Raw genomic sequence first — 19,446 nt, 5'->3', positions numbered from 1 at the left:
CAGCTTCAAAGCCTGTGTTTCTTCTAATGCTTTGTTTCGTTATATATTCCACATGAATGATGCCTCCTACTCCATAATATATCTGTGCTTATTAATAGAATCCCTTCCTCCCTAGATAGCCCCAGTAAAATGATGCTGCACGGAGACGGTCCATGCCCGTCCTGTGGTGTTGAGGACCCAGCAGACCCCTGAGAGGTGTGCTGCCAGTTTGCAGAGCATGAGCTTGCATGCCCCTTCAGGGGTTGACTCAAAAGTCAGTCATTTAGGCTGGAAACGTTCATGCGTGTAGCAGAGCTGAGAGATGACATGCCTTCTAGTGATGGCCACCTCTAGTTCTGCAGGTGCACTCTAGTGTGGACGGCTCTCTGTCCTTGCACAGAATAGTCCCATGTTGCTGGGCCTGTGTGTTCTTGTGTCTGATTTAATGACACACCTCTTCAGACCAGAAATCAGACAAACTTGGATTCTACCCCTGCTCCAAAGACTTCAGAGGGTTGGAGCAGGGCCTTGGCCTTCATCAGGGTTCTCCAGCTGAGGCTTTGCTGGAGAACATTGTTTCCTGGAGGAGCCGTAGACAGGCTCAACAGGGGTCCTGGCTCTTTACCTGGAGCATGTCAGCTTCAGATTCCCAAGCTCCATCCAGGCCCACTGACTCAGAAGCTCTCAATTAATACGTAAATAAGTTACGAATCATGTTTCCGCATTTACATGTCATCTGCAAGGGATTCTACCATGTAACCCTGGTTACAAAGCACTGAACTGGTACAACCCCTTTATTTTCCTGATGAGGAAACTGCAGCCCAGCCACCTGCCCAGGGTAACATAACAAATCGTGGCAACCTCGCCGTCCAGCACTCTTCTGGGTCTCCAAGGCCTCCCTTCTTCCCAAGTGTGTGGACGTCGGAAGGCCCATGTGGCCAGGGAGACTGAGCCCTGAGGTTGCTGACAGGAGGCCACTGTGGCCACCAATGCAGTCAACTGGTGTTTCTATTTATTGACTCTTTAAACTTCATCATCCAAAGAGAGTTAATACATGACTGTTTGGTAGCAAGAGAAACATAATCTAAGACCGCAATGACCCACCCACCCCAAACAAAACCAAAACCAAACAGAACAAAACAAACCCCATCTGAAACCAAACCTTTGGAGTTTTAGCTGAAGAAGCGAGGGGGCTGAGGGTCAGAGTGGCTCCCTGTGGTCCAGGGGGTCAGGCAGAGGCTGCTCTCAAGTGGGAGCCTTCTCTGTTGAAGAGGCTACATTCAGCCCCTCAGCTTTGGGGGGTCCTTCCTGAAGGGGCTTCCCTTGGCAGAAGGGGTGTGGAGACGGATTCAGTGGTCAGAGGGGCTCCTGGGTCTGCCCTCCAAGGTGACCATATGTGCCAGTGCATGAGACACAGGGAAGCAGGGCCAAGGACTGGGGGCGACTGTGAGGAGATCATGGGCCCATTTCTCCTACCTGAGAGAAAGCCCTGTCCAAGGCCCCATCAGTGTTCCCAAATTAGGGAACCACTAAAGGCACCACCAACAAACTGGGAAATGACAAAGCCTGACAGGTCCCCAGATGGCAATCACTGCCCCCTAATAGCATCTTGATCTAGAGGACTGAGGGCAGCCCCATCAGGCTGGGGCCCTGGAAAGTTTATGTCAACGGGCAATGTTTAGGGCCTTGGACATGCAGTGTGCGTACGTGTGTGTCTGTATGAATGGAATGGGGCTCAGGGGCACATGGGTCCCTCCAGGAAGGCTTGGTTAGAGTCCCAGGGTGGTACCCAGGGCAGGAATAGGTTTCTTTTCCTCATGTCATTTCCTCAAATCACCCCCACCCCAGGTGACCAGGTCACTGCATAAATAAGTGCTTGGGAAGGTACACATCTAAAAAGAAACATAAATACTGTACATGGGGAATTCCCCAGCCTTCCTGCTGCCCTCCAGAAAACCCTCCAAATATTGCACATGGCCCTCCCCAGCCCCGTGGGGTCCAGACCCAGCTGTGTCTTTGGTAGAAGCTCCAGGGTCAGAGGTCCTGGTCAGCCCACATGTCCCCCACCCGATCATGACTGGAAGCACCGGGGCAGCCAGAGGGTCAGGAGAAGCCGTGGCCTGGCTGGCCAGTGGGTGTTCCATCAGGAATGCTTCCGCGAAGACAAGGCAGAGCCCACGCAGGCACATGTGTGCCCCTGGCTGGATACTCCTGGTCAAAGTCTGCGTGTGGGCTAGGGAGAGGCAAGCAGGCTGAAGGCAGGTGGGCGGGCGAGTCCTGGGCCACGGCAGACAGGGTCACACCCTCCACAGGAGGAGGTGGTTTGTGCTGTCGTCTCGACCCACAGTCTCACTGCTGCTGCCGCCCCCACCGCTGAGTCGGAAGTCCTCATAGCCATCACCTCCACTGATAACCAGCATTTTAGGCCTGGCAGGGGCGGGGCCTCGGTGCCGAGGGGAGTCCCGGTGCTCCAGTGATGGCAGCTTCTCGGGGCCTGGGGGCAGAGGGGAGGATCTGTCAGCTTGGGGGCGAATGGAGGCTTCACTGTCCCATCGGGGCCTGAATTCCCACACCCCAGAAGATAGGAAGGAAGATGTGCACACTTCCTATGGGGGAATCCCACTTTCTGTTAGCTAGGAACTTATTTAGAAAGAAATGCCCACTTCTTGGCAGCCAGACTTCTTATGTCCCATCTGTAATCTCTAGTCAGGAGTCACATAATTTCCCAAGGTGACGCCACTTCTGATTTTTTTCTTTTTACAATGTAAGTGCCCTGTAAGATGCCACTTTCTATCTCTCTTGATTACTGCACGCAACGTCCTTGCATTAAATAAGCCTCCTACTTCCAACAGCCCTTTCCCAGGTAGCTTAAGTCTTCTGTGAACCCAGACAACTCCTGACCCGAGGCTTTATTGCTTCCTGATTTCCACAGCCACTTCCTCTTGGGAATATCATTTCTTGTCCTGCCAAAGCAAGGCTTTTCTGGTTGTGGCCTTCTGATGTACCTCATTTCCTGCTGTTTCACTTTTTTTTTTGAGATGGAATTTCGCTCTTGTTGCCTGGGCTGGAGTGCAATGGCACACACTCTTGGCTCACTGCAACCTCCGCCTCCCTGGTTCAAGTGATTCTCCTGCTTCAGCCTCCCAAGTAGCTGGGATTACAGGCGCCCGCCACCACACCCAGCTAGTTTTTTTATTTTTAGTAGAGATGGGTTTTCACCATGTTGGCCAGGCTGGTCTTGAACTCCTGACCTCAGGTGATCCACCCCCTTCAACCTCTCAAAGTGCTGGGATTACAGGTGTCAGCCACCACGCCCGGCCATATTTTTATTTTTATTTTTTTGAGACAGGGTATCACTCTGTCACCCAGGCTGGAGTGCAGTGGTGCAATCTCTGCTGACTGCAGCCTCGACTTCCCCAGGCTCAAGTGAGTCTCCCACCTCAGCTCAGCCTCCTGAGCAGATGGAACCACAGGTGTGTGCCACCACACCTGGCTAATTTTTGTATTTTTTGTAGAGACGGTGTCTCACCATGTTGCCCAGGCTGGGTCTTGAACTCCTGGGCTCAAGCGATCCTCCCACCTCATCCTCCCAAACTGCTGGGATTACAGGTGTGAGCCACCGCGCCTGGCACCCGGCTGTTTCACTTTCTAATTATCAGTCCATTTTCTGTGCTAGTGCCATTCTATGTTGTTTTCTGTTGCTATTTCCTGCTCTGTGCATCACTTCCTGATTCCACTTCCTGCCCTATATATCATTTCTAGTCCTGTGCTATTTCCTGGTGCATATAGGAAATATATACAACAGGACATATTTTCTATATACATATTCTATTTGTGACATATTCTACCGCTTAGGTTATAGTTCCCTCCCTGTCTCCCATGACATTTCTCTGGATAGAACTTTATATACACACAACACATGCAGGTGCACACACACACTATCCTAGATTTCATTTGGACACTTCCGTGGCCTATTTCCTGTCATATATGCCACCTCCAGCTCTATGTGACACTTTTCCTCCCTCTTGAAAGCTCTTCTGGCTGGATAGTGGTGAGTCCTAAACCAAATGTCCATGATCCCTAGCTTGGGGTATGATGCACTGACCCACCTGTGTCTGGGGGAGGTGGTGGGGTTGGGCAGAGCAGGTTGAAGCCATCTGGCAGCTGGACTGCAGCCAAGAAGCGGACGTGGCCGGTGTGTCCCTGGCCGAGGCCTGTGGGACTGAGTGGTGCCCGTGGGCAGCTGACAGTACCGGGCGAAGTGGGCATGGTGAGGACGACACCAGCACTGGTGCCCACCCACAGCAGCTCCTCACACACCAGCAGCGCTGTGATTCGCAGACAGGCAGCCTTGTGCTGCCGGATGATGGCATCCGAGCCTGGGGTGGGAGACAGACCACAGCTGGGGCTGAATTCTGGCCCTGGCTCAGCCACCTCTACGATCGGGCAGAAAGGCTCCAAGGAGGGTGCTGTGGTAGTTTGAGGTCAGTACCTGCCAGCATCCTGTGCACAGGAGGGGTGATGTCTACTTCTGCCAGCTGCTCAAAGGTGTCTGGATGGTAGAGACACATGTGGGCACTACCTTTCAATGTCACCCACACACCCAGGCTGGAGTCCACCATGCAAGCCACGCAGCGGCTTGAATCCTGACCCACGTAAAACATGTGCTGGGGAAGGCGGGGGAGAAGATGGGTCATTGGCAGGCCTGCCTCCCTTGGCCCACCCTAGCCTGGAGCTTCACCAGTGTTCATCCCTCACAACTCACACTAGCGTTGGTCCTTGGTTTGATTAACCTTTCGAAGCTTGGTTTCACCAGCACCTCCCAACTTAGTTCTCAGGAATTACAATGGAGGTGCTTTTTCCCCATTAAACTTGAGTGATTTAAGGATCAGAGAACTTCAATGCTTAAAGGGTTCTAAAATCAGTCACTGGCCTCCCCCTGGACAGGTGGGGAAGCTGAAGCCTAGAAGGGAAAGGTCACACAGCAAGTCAGTCACAGAGCTGGGGCCTGAACCCAGGGCTTTGGACTCCTGCCCAGCCAACAATGGAATAAGTGAGGGAAATTAAGGGAACCCGTTGCCCCTGGATACTTCTGACATGTGTGCAAGTGACATGTGCAGCAATAAATGCCAGAGTCTAATGCTAATGGATGTTGACATCAGAAACGACTCTTGTCCTATCCCCAAAGGACCCTAAAACCTGAGTTGAGAGATAGGGTGGGCAAGAGGATGAATAAGATTCCTAATGTATATGGGACACTTACTGTATTCCTCATCAGCTACAGAAGAAATGAGGATCGAAGGAGGACAGGGACTGGCCAGCGTCACTCTGTGGTCAGAGGAAGGCCCTAGCCCTCTGCTGGATGCTGCTTATGCCCCTACCATGGTCTCCATCTCCCTGTCACACGGACCTAGCTCATCCCATGGCACCAATTCCATTCCCCCAACCCCTGCTACCTCCAGCTGCAGCGTGTCAGGGCTCAGGACAAGGACTCGGTTCTGGCAGCCACACCACAGCCGCCCACCCACAGACACCATCTTGGTGATGGGGCTCCCCTGGGTGCCCAAGGTCACTGATTTGAAGTTCTGGGGGTCCCAGAAATGGCCTGGAGTGGGGTAAAGAAAACAGGAAATTCACTCCAGTTCTAAATTTGAGCCTCAGTCTCCCCTGAAATGAGATGTTAACATTCCCCTTTTATAAGCAAGGAAACCAAGGCCCACAGAGGGCCTGGGAGTTGCCCAAAGCCACATCTCCAGGAGAGAGCCCCAACACCAGTAAGGGGACAGGGGCAGGGTGTGGGGGAGGGCAGATACTCACCTGCTTCCCTTTGGTAGACCACAAGCTCTCCATTGGCCAGAGACACAAACACCTGGTTATTCAGATACCTGGGTAGGGAAAAGAGGAAGCAGTAAGGGAGTTCAGGCAGCCAAAGTGGGTCACCCAGGACCAGGGGAACCACAGATAGAATGGGTATGGCTCTTGAGAGGCCACCTCTTCCCACCCCTTGTTCTCCAGGTGGGGGTTGCCTGAGGCTAAGAAAAGGGAGTGACTTGCCCGAGCTCACACAGTGTGTAAAAGGCACAGCTAGCCTAGGGCCAGGCCTCTGGCTTCCAGCCTCCACACAGAGGAGGGACAGTAGAGCAGGGGGACCAGATGAACAGGAGGCCTGCACGTGTGGCCGAGAAGTCTAGACAGGAAGGGCCACCCTGGGGCCTTACAAGATGCAGGTCACAGAGGCCGCATGCTGGAGCTTCATGCTGTTCCTGCGGTCACGGATGCTGTCGGAGGACTGGTACACGTGGACACTGTGGATTGGGGTATGCACCTGGGACAAACGCTTGGGGCACACCAGCCCCTGGAGTCATCCCTCCACCTCTTTGCCCATAGCACCACGTCTTCAATGCTGGGTGCCTGCCCAAGGTACTGAGGTCCCACAGCCTCCCTGGGATTGTCAGACCCACTAACATCCCTGGTCAGCAGTACCCCTGAGGTGTGACCCAAAGCCCTCCTGCCTTGGCTCCAGGGGCCACATGATTTCCAGAGCAGGGAGCTCAGAGTTCTGGCACTGTGTCCCTAGTCCCTCCCCTGTCCCTACCAGCCATCCTCAGTGCCCAGCCACACGGAGCTCTGGTAGGCCTCAGGGTCGACACTCAGCAGGTCCTCAAGGCTGCCCCGGGTGAAGGAGCCGTGGCTGGAGCGGCGAAGGGCTCTCCCATCCATTGGGCTGGTGCCGCAGGGACCACCAGGCCCAAAGGAGCCAGACAGTGGCAGGAAGCCTGGCTCCTGCTCCTCCTCTGAGCTGGTGGTCTCTGCCGTGGCCTCCTTGGAACTCGGGGTCTCCTCATCTGAGGGAGACAAAGGTCTCTGTCTCCATTCCCCTCTGCCAGGCCTGGGACCTGATATCTTTCTAGGCCATGCATCCCTCCTGGCCATGCCCCTCCGGAAGGCCTCTCAAAGCTGTTCTTCCCCAGCCTGCTCCGGCCTGCTGCCCTGCTGCCCTGCTCACCGACAGCTCAGCACTACAGAATCCTTGATCTCGCCTGGCCCCTCAGACCCAGTGGCCACACCGTGGGTCCCCACTCCACCAGCACCCCATCTTCCTTAGCTGAGTGCTCCAGGATCTTCATGATCCCGCCTGACTGTCCCACTGTCCTCTGGATCCTCGGTGTCACATCCCCTGCCCTCATTGCTCTGTGTGCTAACATCCTGAGGTCTGACGCCACGCCTTTGCCCTACACTGGTCCCTCCTCTCCCCCTCCTCTGGGCAGTCCACCCTGCCTGCCAAGGCCAAGTTGGAGGAGATGGCCAAAGCTCACTGCCAAAGCTGGAGGAGATGGTGGACCGGCTGGCCTGGCTCTGCAGCGTCCCCGAGGGGCTGGGCGAAGACTCATCGTCAGAGTCACTGTCAAAGGGCACCAGCTCTGGGCGGGGGTCACCCTCGCCGAGGCCCGGCGTCATCTCCAAGCCCGAGCCTGCAATGGAGATGTGAAGGCAGGGCTGCGGCCCCGGCTCCGCGAGCGTCGCGGCTTCCTCGTCCGCAGCGGCCTCGACGTCCAGCTCCGGCCCGGCGGGCTCCGGTGCCGTCTCTGGAGGACTCCTCAGCGACGGAGGAGGCTCCCTGCGAGAAGACGGAGTGAGGATGACAGCAGCTACGAGCCAGACGGGGCCCCGCTGGTGGACACGCCCACCGACCCCGCCCACACTCGCCGGGCCCCGCCCACAACCACGCCGGGGCGGCCTGAGAGTGTGCTGGGACAGGGGTTGGTTCTCCCAGGCCCGCGGTGCCGCCCACCCCGCCGCCCAGGCCTCACCGGTGGCAGCGAGGCTGCAGCCCGGGCACCGCCCCGATGCAGAGGATGCGGGCGGAACAGACGGCGATGCAGGCCTCCACGTCCGGCTCGGCGCGCAGGCTCAGCAGGCACACCTGGCCCACGTAGCCGTCGCTGTTGCAGACCCATACTTCAGGCGAGGGCTCCGGGCAGCTGTTCAGGGTGGGAGCCGCGCAGGAGAACTGCAGGAGGCGCCAATGGACAGGAGAAGGTGAATGGAGGAACTGCTGCCAGCATTCCCCACTCCTGGGAAACCCCGGCAGAATGGAGGGAGGCAGGCCTGCATGGGTGTGTGTGGATGCCCTATACACCCTTCTACACACGCGTACACATACACGCGGCACAGGACCCCCTTTTTTTTTTTGGATTGGTTCTTGCTTTGTCTCCCAGGCTGGGGTGCAGTGGTGGGTTCATGGCTCACTGCAGCTTTGACCTCCAGGGCTCAAGCAATCCTCCCACCTCCACCTCCTAAGTAACTGGGACCACAGGGGCGCGCCACTAAACGTGGATAATTTTTGAATTTTTTGTAGAGATAGGGTCTTGCCTAGCCTGGTCTTGAACTTTTAGGTTCATGTGATCCTCCTAACTTGGCCCCACAAAGTACTGGAATTACAGACATAAGCCACTGCACCTTGCCCATGTGACCCTCTACACATCAAATGCACTCATGCCTATGGGATACAGGCATCATGCCTACATGTACACACACATATCCCCAGATATAATCATGGATACATGCATAGAAAAAATGTGATGCTGGTAACCTCTGTACATATGTATGCAGCCTCATACAAGCACATAAATGAAGCTACTTCCCATCATTCATATAGCCTTTGTTCACATGCACAGATACAGATATGCACGAAGCATACCCATATACATGTATACATGTAATACATATGCAGCACCCACACACATGTACAGAGAGCTGAATTCTCCAAGACATAAGGAGCAATAGCAATGTTCAAGGCATATACACAATGTCGTACACAAAACAAAAATTCATGAACACCTGCTGGCTTTGAAAACATGTACCCAAGTGACCCAGATGCAGACATACCTGCATGCCACTGCGGGTTTTCATGATGGGGATGGCCTTCAGGAACTCAGGGTCTAGACAGCTTTTGCTGGATGCTGTAGTGGAGACGGACAGACAGACGGACCCTGCTTAGCATAGCATCCATCTCACCCTGGTCCTGCCCCTGCCCCATTCCCCTTCCTCCCCTGCCCCTCAGGGTCTCTTTAGGGGAAGGCCTGATCCCAGCCACATTAGAATAAGGCAGTTGCTCCTGGCCTCAATCTTTTCCCATGTGTATTGTCTTGGGGTTAGACCCAGAGGTCTCTATGGATCTTCTAAGCCATGAACCCTGATCAATAGCTTTCCCTGATCCAGCCCTGCTCAGAGTGTGTGTAGGGAGGGTATGGCGAGGGTCTTGGCTATCGGTACCCACTATGGGGCAGGTCCAGCAGACAGTGAGACCCTATCCATGGAATCCCCTCCCTGCCAGGGAGGCCACAGCTATTATTCAGTCTGATGTTTCACTGCAGAAGCCCCCCTCCCCACCAGGTGGAGCCGGAGCACAGGGCACTGCGGTTCTGGCTCCTGAAGTCACAGACAGCTGTGAGATGCCTCTGGCCTCCTGCCTGGAAGCTCTAGGAGGAGAGGGCCAACATGTGCCTTGGCTTACCCAGCTTCCTCTTGGCCTCATCGAAGGCCTGTTCAAAACCAAGGCGGGCGTCAGGGTGAGGGAACTCAAAAATGTAGGAGTCGGTGCCCTCGGGCCGAGTGGCGCACAGCTCCAGCTTGGTTGGCGGGAAGGAAAGCGCGTAGCACAGCGCCTGCTTCTCCGACAGGTCCCGGTGCATGGCAGCTGAGAGGTCCCGCAGTGCATCATCCAGGCTCTGTGGGGAAGAGGGCCCAGGCCTCAGGCCCCAGCATCTCACCAGAGCCTGCACCTGCCCTTAATGTGTAGGGACCTGCCTCTCTCCTCAGACAGCAAGTGGGACTGTCTCCTCCCTCAGACCTGGATTCCTTTGATATATGGGGGATGGGGCCTCTGTCACCCTCTGATGGGGATGCAGCTATGTCTCCACCCTCAGACCTGGAACATGTTACTTCCCCCATATGCAGGGAGGCTGCAATTTTTGCCTTCAGATGAGGGAAAGGGATATCTCTTCCCTCAGGCAAATGTCAGGCCTGTCTATCTCTCAGATAGGGTCAGAAGCCTCCCACCCTCTGGCTCCCCAGTGTCAGGCAGAGGGCACAGACCTGGTGGGGGAAACCAAGGCTCTCAGAGAGCTTGCTCATTTGGCCCAGGGTGGTGAGGTCCTCATCAAGGCGGCTGATGGCCTTCTGGATGTTCTCCCGATTGGTGGCTTGGGATGCCCCTAGAGGGGAGAGAGGAAGGCCGTGGACTGATACAGAGACAGACAAGGTCAGGCTGGGACAGACTCTCCTTCCCTCACTGCATAGCCTGAAGCTGGGCCTGGGGAGAGACCTGACAAACTGAGAGCATAGAAACCCCAAGCTCTTGGGAAAAAAGTTAACAGGCAGCTCCCTGAGGAACCCCAGCCCTGTGAGCTGGCGACTAGGCCTGATTCAGAGCCATGTGGCGCAGGATGTCAGGCCCACAGAGAATTCCCAGGAGAGCATGGAGTATGAAATGGTGGCTGGCTCTGCGATACAAAGGCCCTGGCTGACACGGAACTGCTGTGGCATTGCAGCCTCCCGTGGGTGTGCTGGCAGAGCAGGCAGAGCCCCAGGCAGTCAAATGTGCTGACCAAGAGACTCATCGCCCCACAAAGGAGGGGGCAGTGCATGGTGCCCGGATTTCTATGGTCCTATCCCACACCTGAACACTGCCAAGCAGCTGGTCCTGCAGACGGCCTGCCGCCCTCAACCCAAGGCTTGGGACACACATTCTGGACTAGTGGTCCATACGTGGAGCTGTCCCTCCACCCTTGGGCCAGGACACATGTTTCTTGAAATCAAGGGAAAAGAAGTTTCTTTTTGCTTTTTCCTAAATGAGTTTCTTTTCCTGTTTTTCTCCAATCTAGTTTATAGAAGGTGTTATTGGTGTATATAAATTTAATATTTGGGCCACAGGTTGCAGAATGGTAAGGCAGCCCTGGACGGGTCATGACAGCACTAGAGACATGGAACCTGAGACTGGCAAGTCCTGTCTGAAGTGGCCCTGTGACCAAGAACCCCGTGGGGGTGAGAGGCAGCCTGCTGAGGAGGGGAGGGCACGCTTTGTAACTGTAAGATGGAGTCACGCTGGACAGGGAGGCTATCTCACTGTGTCTACGGGAAGAAGAGTGTGTGCCCGGTGGATGGCAGTGGAGTTTCCTGCCAGGCCGAGGCTGGGAACAGCTCTGCTGTTGCCTGAATGTTTTGTGTCCACTCAACACTCACAGGTTGAAATCGAATCCTGAGTGTGTTGGTATTAAGAGGCGGACCTGGCCGACGTGTTGGCTCACGCCTGTAATCCCAGCACTTTGGGAGGCCGAGGTGGGCAGATCACAAGGTCAGGAGATCAAGACCATCCTGGCCAACATGGTGAAACTCCGTCTCTACTAAAATACAAAAAAAAAATTAACCGGGCGTAGTGGCGTGCACCTGTAGTCCCAGCTACTTGGGAGGCTGAGGCAGGGGAACTGCTTGAACCCAGCAGGCAGAGGTTACAGTGAGCCGAGATCGTGCCACTGCACTCCAGCTTGGCAACACAGTGAGACTCCGTCTCAAAAAAAAAAAAAAAAAAAAGAGGCAGACCTTTGGGAGGTGACCTGGTCATGAGGGGGGAACCATTGTGAATGAGATTTGTGCCGATAAAGGAGCCTGAAGGAGCTTGTTCGCCAAGTGAGGACACATAGAAGGCACCCTCTGTGAGGCACAGGCCCTTTGCAGTTCTGCTGGCACCCTCATCTTGGCCTTCCCAGCCTCCTGAACGGTGAGCAATACATTCCTCTTGTTTATAAATTGCCCAGTCTGTGGTATTTTTGTTAAAACAGCCTGAAGAGATGAAGCCAATCTACTCCTTTTGACAGAAACTGTCCCATCCCAACCCTCACCACCTGGGCAGCCATGTTTTCTTCCATATGACCCTGCCCCATTCTTGCTCACAGCTGACTGGACCAGGAGTGGGCACCTAACTTAAAGGTGGTCATTCTATTGACTTGGACCAATTAGAGTAATAATCAGCTGGTACTCCTACATAGTGGGCAGGCCTGGGTTCACCAAGGGGCTGAGCAAACCTGTCTGTTACCCTGAGGGCCAAGCTCCAGGTGAGATCCCCTCCAGCTGAGCCAGGAGCCAGCCTGGGTCTGATCACGGGAGTTATGAGGAAGCAGGGAAAGCTAATAGCAGTGAGAACAGGGCAGACTCAGCAAGAAGGGAAGAAAGACAGACGCCGCAGGAGGAGCGGCTCCTGGAAGCTGCCTCAGCTCCCAACAGTCTCAGCCCTGAACAACATGGATGGCTCCAGCCAACCCTTTGCTTGCAGTAACTCAAGCGAGTGTCTGTTCCCTGTGTGTGAAACCGCTGAACCAGACAGTACAACATCATCTAATATTAGGCGCTCAAATGATTTTGCACAGATGAATTAATGGCTAATTACAGTGATGCTGCTCTCCGTGCACCACCCCCACCCAGCTCCCGCTGCCAGCCTAGGTCCCTGCCCAGTTGGAAGGAGGTGTGCATGGACAGACTGTCTGGCTCCATGGGTGCCAAATGGGTCCTTCACGCCAGCCCCCTTGCACTGGATGAGAAAGCGAGGCCCAAAGGTGGAAAAGCAGCTGGACAAGCAGCCAGACTGGCTGGAGCTCAGACCCTCCAGGAGGGCTTCTCAGAGGAAGACCCCAACACCCAGAACCCCTAGCATCAAACCCACCTTTGATGATGTCTGCGTCTTCCAGCGGCAGCTTCCACAGCATCTTGTACTTGCTGGCTGTGTCAATGACACTGGCTGCCGTGTACCTGTGGGGAGCCAATGGGGCGCTCTGGCCAGGGTCAGGGAGTGGGGCTCAGAGAGGGACAAATGCTCCCCCTGCTGGCACCACCCAAACCCCGGCCCAGCCACTCACAGGCTCATGGAGCTGCGCCGCAGGGAGCCTGACTTTCGCTTCAGAGTGGTGCAGACGATGAGGTCCGTGAACAGGAAGAGAGACCGGTCCTTCTTGCCACCGATCGCCTTCTGTGGAGCCCAAGGCAGAATTCAGGCTGGGTGGACACAGTCCAGAAGCCCACCCACCTGCCCACAGTGCCCAAGGGGACACTGAGACCCAGGGAGAGTGAGGGCTCTTCCCCAGCTTCCCAGAGAGTCAGAGCAGAGTGGGGTCTCAACCAGGGCTCCCCTCGGGGTGAAAGAGCAGGGAGACCTGCAGGTAGAGGGTGTGAGCAGAAGAGAGGACGAAGTGAGGAGGTGGGGACAGCCGGACAGATACTGGGACACTTCTTACCACTTCAATGACCATCTCCTGTCTCAGGAACCGCCGCAGAGGGGCCTGGAGCTGTGGGACAGGAGGGACAAGGCATCTCGAAGGCCAGTTATTAATCCCTATCCCCTCCAAAAATCCCAGTGATCCCTCGGCCCCACTCCATGGGCTAGGCCAATGGAAGCAGCATGCTTCCCACCCTCAATGCCCTTGTGCTGCCAGGCCACAGGACCCAAGGTCAGAGACAGACGTGGAAGAACAGACAGGTGGAGACGTGTGGCCACAGAGGCTGGCAGACATGGATGCAAACACACTGTGGTTACGGACGTGGACACAGCCACGATTCCAGGTGGCCACAGATGCACACAGAGGCCGAGTGGACACAGATGTGGGTGGGGTGGGGTAGGGTGGGGTGGGGCAGGGTGCACGCACATCCTCCATCCCCTCGATGTGAGCCTCTATCTCCTGCAGCACACGGGCATGGCGCTCCGCCTCCTCAGCACTCCGCACACCCTTGTTGATGCGCTCAGCCACCTGCTTGATGTTCCGCTGCGCCTCCAGCAGGAGTGGATGGTCCGGGTGGTCCTCAGGTGTATGCTTCAGGAGGTCCTGGGGTGGGAATGGGGACCAGACCTGACTGCTTAGCTACCCCTGGGGCCCCAGACTGCTGGAGCAGGAGGGACTATGGGTAGACACCAAAGAGGACTTTCTTTCCTACCTGTCCCCTAGGGACCCTGATGTCAGGCTCAACGAGGCAGGGGCCTTAGACCTCCTTGTATCCCCCCATGCTTCCAGGCCTTGCCCACTTGCCCACCCAGCTCCATGCCCACCTTCACCAGAAGCTCATAGCGTGGGATCCGCTGCACAGGCTTGATCATGAGGTCAGACAGCGCCTGCTTCTCCTTGTTCTCACGCATGCTTTGCTGAAACCCATGGATGGGCATCGTGTGAGGAATGACATGCCAGGAAGACTATGTCCAGGGACAGGTCCCCAGCAAGCCCCTCCAGCTCAGCCTGAGAGCGGAGGCTGGCCCACTGGCTGGGACTATGGTACCCACGCTGGGAGCTCCTGGGGCCCTCAAAGCTGGCCCAAGGTGAGAGTCACCTCCATCCCCCTGCCCTAGCCCACAGTACCTCTAGGAACTTGAGAAACGCAGGCCTCGCCTCCTTGGCCACACGCACAGCATCCTTTGCATTGAGGAAATTATCGATATAGGCAGAATAGATGTTTACTAGGACATCCTTGGAGAACTGTGGAGGAGGAGGCAGGTTGGGGACCCTCAAGGTGTCCCTCACCCCACCTCACCCTGTCCTAGTTTTCACTGATTCATGAGTCACCATCTTTTCCCTCCAACTAGAAATGATGCAATCTCTAAGGGATCAGGCACGTGTCCTGTGGCTCTAAGTGTGGTCGTGTTTAGGCGTATGTGCGTGTGTACACATGGATATACGAGTGCTCATATTATCTGGGTGTGACTGTTCATGTATGCACATGACTGAATGTATCCTGTGAGCTCAGACCTGGTTCTCTCACTTCCAACTGGGCATTTCCATCCCCAGACCTCCACCCTCACAAAGTCCAGCCAGGCAGGTCTCCCTTTCCCCATTCTCTGAGTGACACAGACTCATTCTAGCCATTTGGCCTTTGCTTATGCAGATCCCCCCACCAGGAATGCCCTTCCTCATCCAAATCTCGCCCCGCCTCAGGGCTGTGCTCCAGTTCTGCCTCCTCTCGGAAGTACTCCTTTCCCTGACTAGAGCTCTGCCTGGTACTCCACCTGGCCTCTGGCTTCTCCTGATCTCCTAGTACAAGTTCTCCCTCTCCATGAAAAGTGCTCCCATCCCACCCACAGTAAAGCCCAGCTCAGGGCAGGACATACAGCTGGTGGCTAATACCTGCTTGATGCTGATGGCGGACTAAATATGGAGGTTATTGGTAAGAAACCTTGTCTGGGAACCAGGAAACCTGGGTTCCTGTCTCAACTGTACTGTGGATAAGCTACGTGACCACATTAGTGATATTTCTGTACCCCTCAGAGTCCTGTCTTTTTTTTTTTTTTTTTTTGAGACGCAGTCTCACTCTGTTACCTAGGCTGGAGTGTGCAATGGCACGATCTCGGCTCACTGCAACCTCTGCCACCCAGGTTCGGGCGATTCTCCCGCCTCAACCTCCGGAGTAGCTGGGATTACAGGTGCATGCCACCACGCCCACCTAATTTTTGTATTTTTAGTAGAGACAAGGTTTCACCATGTTGGTCAGGCTGGTCTCAAACTCCTGACCTCGTGATCTGCCTGCCTCGGCCTCCCAAAGTGCTGGGATTACAAGCGTGAACCACTGCGCCCGGCCAGAGTCCTGTCCCTCTAAGGTGCCAACTGCCCCTGCCTCTGGACAGAACAGGGCAGGGCGTGAAGAAGCAAAGGGAGGAAGACAACCCTCACCAACCACCCCCACCCTGGGACACAGCATCCTGTGCTGACCCCTCCGGATCCAGGGCTTCGCCGTAGTCCATGGTCAGCATCAAGGTCCAGGCAGGGGGCTGAGCTTACTGACACTGAGAGTGATGATGGGCTGGAGACATCAGCACTCAATCCAAGCTGGAACCCCATCACCCCTGTCTGGTCCCATCAGTTTCTGGGTCAGCAAGGACATTCTAAGATGGTTCAAGGCCCCACCCCACAGCATAGCAAATATATTGAAACATACATCCCACAGAAATAGATATAATTTTTCACTTGTAAAATTTTTGCAAGAATTTTTACAATTTTGCTTTTGAAATTATGTGGCTCTGAGAAACCATTTAGTTTGCATTTGGCTATGATTTATCAGTCATCATGGTGTATTCTTGGGAATTCTGGCAAAATAAAATGGAACTGGAAGTTTTTCAAATGTAATTAAATTCTTATAAATACTAAATTTAACAATGAATGAAAATGGCATGCTATGTTTTACAGGCATTTAATTAAATGCTTATTGGTTTTGCTTTCGATGTTCTTTTTGAATTCTGAAGTCAATACCTTTTCTAAGATCTCACTCGCTATTGTGGGAGCTTGACAAGTGTACAGTGGAGATCTGGCCTGTGGTGAGAGGCAGTATGGGGTAGGGGAAGCCGGGGCACTGGAACCAGGCTTTCTGGAGTTGAGTCCTCCACCACTTCCTAACTGTAACTTTCATCAGGTTACCAATCTCTCCATGTCTCAGTCACTATCTTTAGAATCAGGGTAACCAATGCACTCTCCTACCAGGGCTGTTGATAGATACAACACATTTAGAACAATGCCTAGCAAACAGGTATGCTATTATGATGAAAATATCTGATGGAGAAAAAGTCAAGACTCAGCCAGCATCAACATCCAGCCCAAGTCCAGGGTCAGGACCAGGGCAGTTATTTTGGTTCCAGTAAAGATAGGGTGGAGGTCAGTACCAGCAACCATCTGAGGTCTGGGTCAGCGTCAGCACCAGCTTGGGGTCAGGACTAGAGTCACGTCAGTGCCAGCCAGGGGCAAGGTAGGGTCCAGGATCAGAGTCAGTGTCTGGCTGGGGTCGGAGTCCGTGCCAGAATCTGGCCAAGCTTTGGGGTAGGGGAGTGACCAAGTTCAGGTCCACCCAGGGGCTGGGGTAAGTACCAACGTCTAGCCAAGTTCTATGGTCAGATCTGGAAACAGAGTCAGTATCCAGGTGGAATGGGTGGGGGTGGGGTCCGTGGCCACATCCAGCCCCTTCCAGGAGGGCCTGTGCTTGTGGGAATTGGCAGCAGCAGGGCCACTCACCGACTGGACGAGCAGGGCTCCCACCTTCTGCTGGGCATGCCAGGTCTGCATGCAGTGCCGAACCTGCTCCAGGAATTGCTCGTGGTGCTCCAGGAGCTCGGGGATCTGGTCGAAGATCTCGTCCACCAGTGAAGGGTCACAGAGCACGGAGTTCTCTGGCTGCTTCAGCGGCTGCATGTAGCCCTGAAGGACCCACAGGGTTGGTGCACACTCCCTCAGAGATGCCGCCCCCACCGCACCTACGCAGGGCCCCTGTGTGAGTGCACACAGAATCACCCGGGCCTACAGCTCAGCGCCCTGCCTTCCACATCTCCCTCATGAGACCAAGAGCTCCAGGAGGGAGATGGGAAGATCTAAGCTCATGCCCTCATCGCTGAGCCCAGGGCCTGGCACAAGATGGGAGCAAGGATGCTCAGGAGAGGTTTGTTTAATGTATGAACAAACAGAGCTTGGAATGAGGAAAGCAAGATGGGGCTCCTTGAAAGACCTCCCACCACTAACTCAGCAAAGATTTACTGAGCACTTACTACGTACCAGGCACTGTTCTAAAAATTGGGAGACAGCAATGTATAAGAAAGACCACAATCCCTGTCCTGATAGAGCTTAGGGTCTAGTCTGATAAAACACACAAACGGAAGAAATTTTTTTAAATATCATATTTCATCAAATCTAAGAAATATTTTATTTTATGACGAAGTCTTGCTCTGTCACCCAGGCTGGAGTGCGGTGGTGCGATCTCAACTCACTGCAACCTCCGCCTCCCGAGTTCAAGTGATTCTCCTGCCTCAGCCTCCCGAGTAGCTGGGACTACAGGTCTGCGCCACAACACGCAGCTAGTTTTTTATATTTTTCATAGAGACAGGGTTTCACTATGTCAGCCAGGCTGGTCTCAAACTCCTGACCTCAAGTGATCCACCTGCCTTGGCCTCCCAAAGTGCTGGGATTATAGGCATGAGCCACTGCGCCCAGCCATTATTTTATATTTAAGAAAAACTGGTTGCCAATTAAATTATGATATGCTACCAATTATAGAATGAACCCTGATTTAGGGATATTAAAATGCGAAGACCACGAGTCTCAGAATGGATGACATATGGAAATCTCGTAGTCAGTTAAAAGGCGATAATGCGGCAGGGCGCGGTGGCTCAAGCCTGTAATCCCAGCATTTTGGGAGGTCGAGGCCAGGCAGATCACCTGAGCTCAGGAGTTCGCCACCAGCCTGGGCAACACAGTGAAACCCCGTCTCTACTAAAATACAATAAATTAGCTGGGCCTAGTGGTGTGCGCCTGTAGTCCCAGCTACCTGGGAGGCTGAGACAGAATTGCTTGAACCTGGGAGGTGGAGGTGGCAGTGAGCCGAGATCGCGCCACTGCACTCCAGCCTGAGCGACTAAATAAATAAATAAATAAGGCGATAATGGTGTGAAGATAAAGCAGGGAGGGTCGTGGGAGATCACGAGACCACATGGGAAGTTACTGGAGGCTCTTAATGACACTCTCTGAACGCTGTTATACAGATTTCAGATCTGCTGGCCAGTCTGTGACTAAAACTCCCGTTATTTTACGTCAAATCTACGTGCAAAGATGTCCCCTAGCTTTAATAGCCCAGCTCAGGGGCCGGTGCGCTTGTGGAGAGGTCGCCCTCTACTGGCCCTACGCTGTAACTGCAGGCTAAAAAAACAGGAGGGTGTTGTTTGAAAAAGCATATGTGATGTTGCAATAACATTTATATTAAACATTTTTAAAAATCTGGCTTGTTTTGTAAAACAAGCTTGAGAAAGTAAAGCTCAACAGAATCCTCTCTCTTGGCTGGGGATTCTGAAAAGGCCGGGATGATGGTGAGGAGATAGGCAGGCAGTCTCCTACCCACAGGTGAGCCAGCTCCTGGGCTGGGTCAGGGCCCGCTGCTCCACAAGGAGCAGAAGCAGCAGCTAAACCGCTCACCTCAGGGTCCCGGCACCCCACACAGAAGCGGGCACACAGCAGGAGGAAAGAACAAACAATGACTGAGAGCCCAATACGGAACCTGGCACAAGCCAATGCCCCATTCACTCACCAATGCTCAGCCCGCCCAGCACTGGGGCATCTCACTGCACAGACCCCCTGTGGGGCTGACACATGAGTGATGGGAGGCAGGAAAGAAGCACAATAAATACGTAAATTACTATACAGCATGGTGGAAGACAGTGAGTGCTACGGAAAAGAGAAGTGGGATCAGGGTGCCAAGGGGAGGGGGGCTCGTCAGGGGAAGGGGCGTTTGTTAGCTTCGAGTGTCAGAGTTGAAAATAGGCTCAGAGGGTGAGGGTGACGCTGAGGAAGGGATGTAGCCCTAGGACCTAGTTTCAAATCCTCCCTCCTTCTGGCTCCTAACTTCTATTTAACTTCTTTGTTCATTTTGAACACCTGGCCTGCAGGAACAACACTTATCAATTAGTGA

The 19,446-nt window shown here is 54.3% G+C and overlaps 1 protein-coding gene across 1 annotated transcript in view; it reads right to left on the bottom strand.

Annotated features, from left to right (window-relative positions):
* Positions 1-969: 969 nt before the first annotated feature.
* ARHGEF17 (Rho guanine nucleotide exchange factor 17) overlaps positions 970-19,446 on the bottom strand; it is a 61,199-nt gene continuing 42,722 nt past the window's right edge. The window contains exons 3-21 of the mRNA XM_004051780.5: positions 17,010-17,192; positions 14,376-14,492; positions 14,072-14,164; positions 13,674-13,850; positions 13,266-13,316; positions 12,891-13,000; positions 12,698-12,783; positions 10,078-10,196; positions 9,497-9,710; positions 8,869-8,942; positions 7,791-7,990; positions 7,296-7,597; positions 6,575-6,824; positions 6,198-6,284; positions 5,797-5,864; positions 5,436-5,584; positions 4,472-4,646; positions 4,089-4,358; positions 970-2,473 (exon numbers count right to left, since the gene is read on the bottom strand). Of these exons, the coding sequence (XP_004051828.5) occupies positions 2,277-2,473; positions 4,089-4,358; positions 4,472-4,646; positions 5,436-5,584; positions 5,797-5,864; positions 6,198-6,284; positions 6,575-6,824; positions 7,296-7,597; positions 7,791-7,990; positions 8,869-8,942; positions 9,497-9,710; positions 10,078-10,196; positions 12,698-12,783; positions 12,891-13,000; positions 13,266-13,316; positions 13,674-13,850; positions 14,072-14,164; positions 14,376-14,492; positions 17,010-17,192 (2,922 nt within the window). The 3' untranslated portion in view covers positions 970-2,276. The remainder of the gene's footprint in view (positions 2,474-4,088; positions 4,359-4,471; positions 4,647-5,435; positions 5,585-5,796; positions 5,865-6,197; positions 6,285-6,574; positions 6,825-7,295; positions 7,598-7,790; positions 7,991-8,868; positions 8,943-9,496; positions 9,711-10,077; positions 10,197-12,697; positions 12,784-12,890; positions 13,001-13,265; positions 13,317-13,673; positions 13,851-14,071; positions 14,165-14,375; positions 14,493-17,009; positions 17,193-19,446) is intronic.

Source organism: Gorilla gorilla, chromosome 9, assembly GCF_029281585.2.
Source record: "Gorilla gorilla gorilla isolate KB3781 chromosome 9, NHGRI_mGorGor1-v2.1_pri, whole genome shotgun sequence".
Classification (NCBI taxonomy): domain Eukaryota; kingdom Metazoa; phylum Chordata; class Mammalia; order Primates; family Hominidae; genus Gorilla; species Gorilla gorilla.
This window is presented reverse-complemented; position numbering and strand designations above follow the sequence as displayed.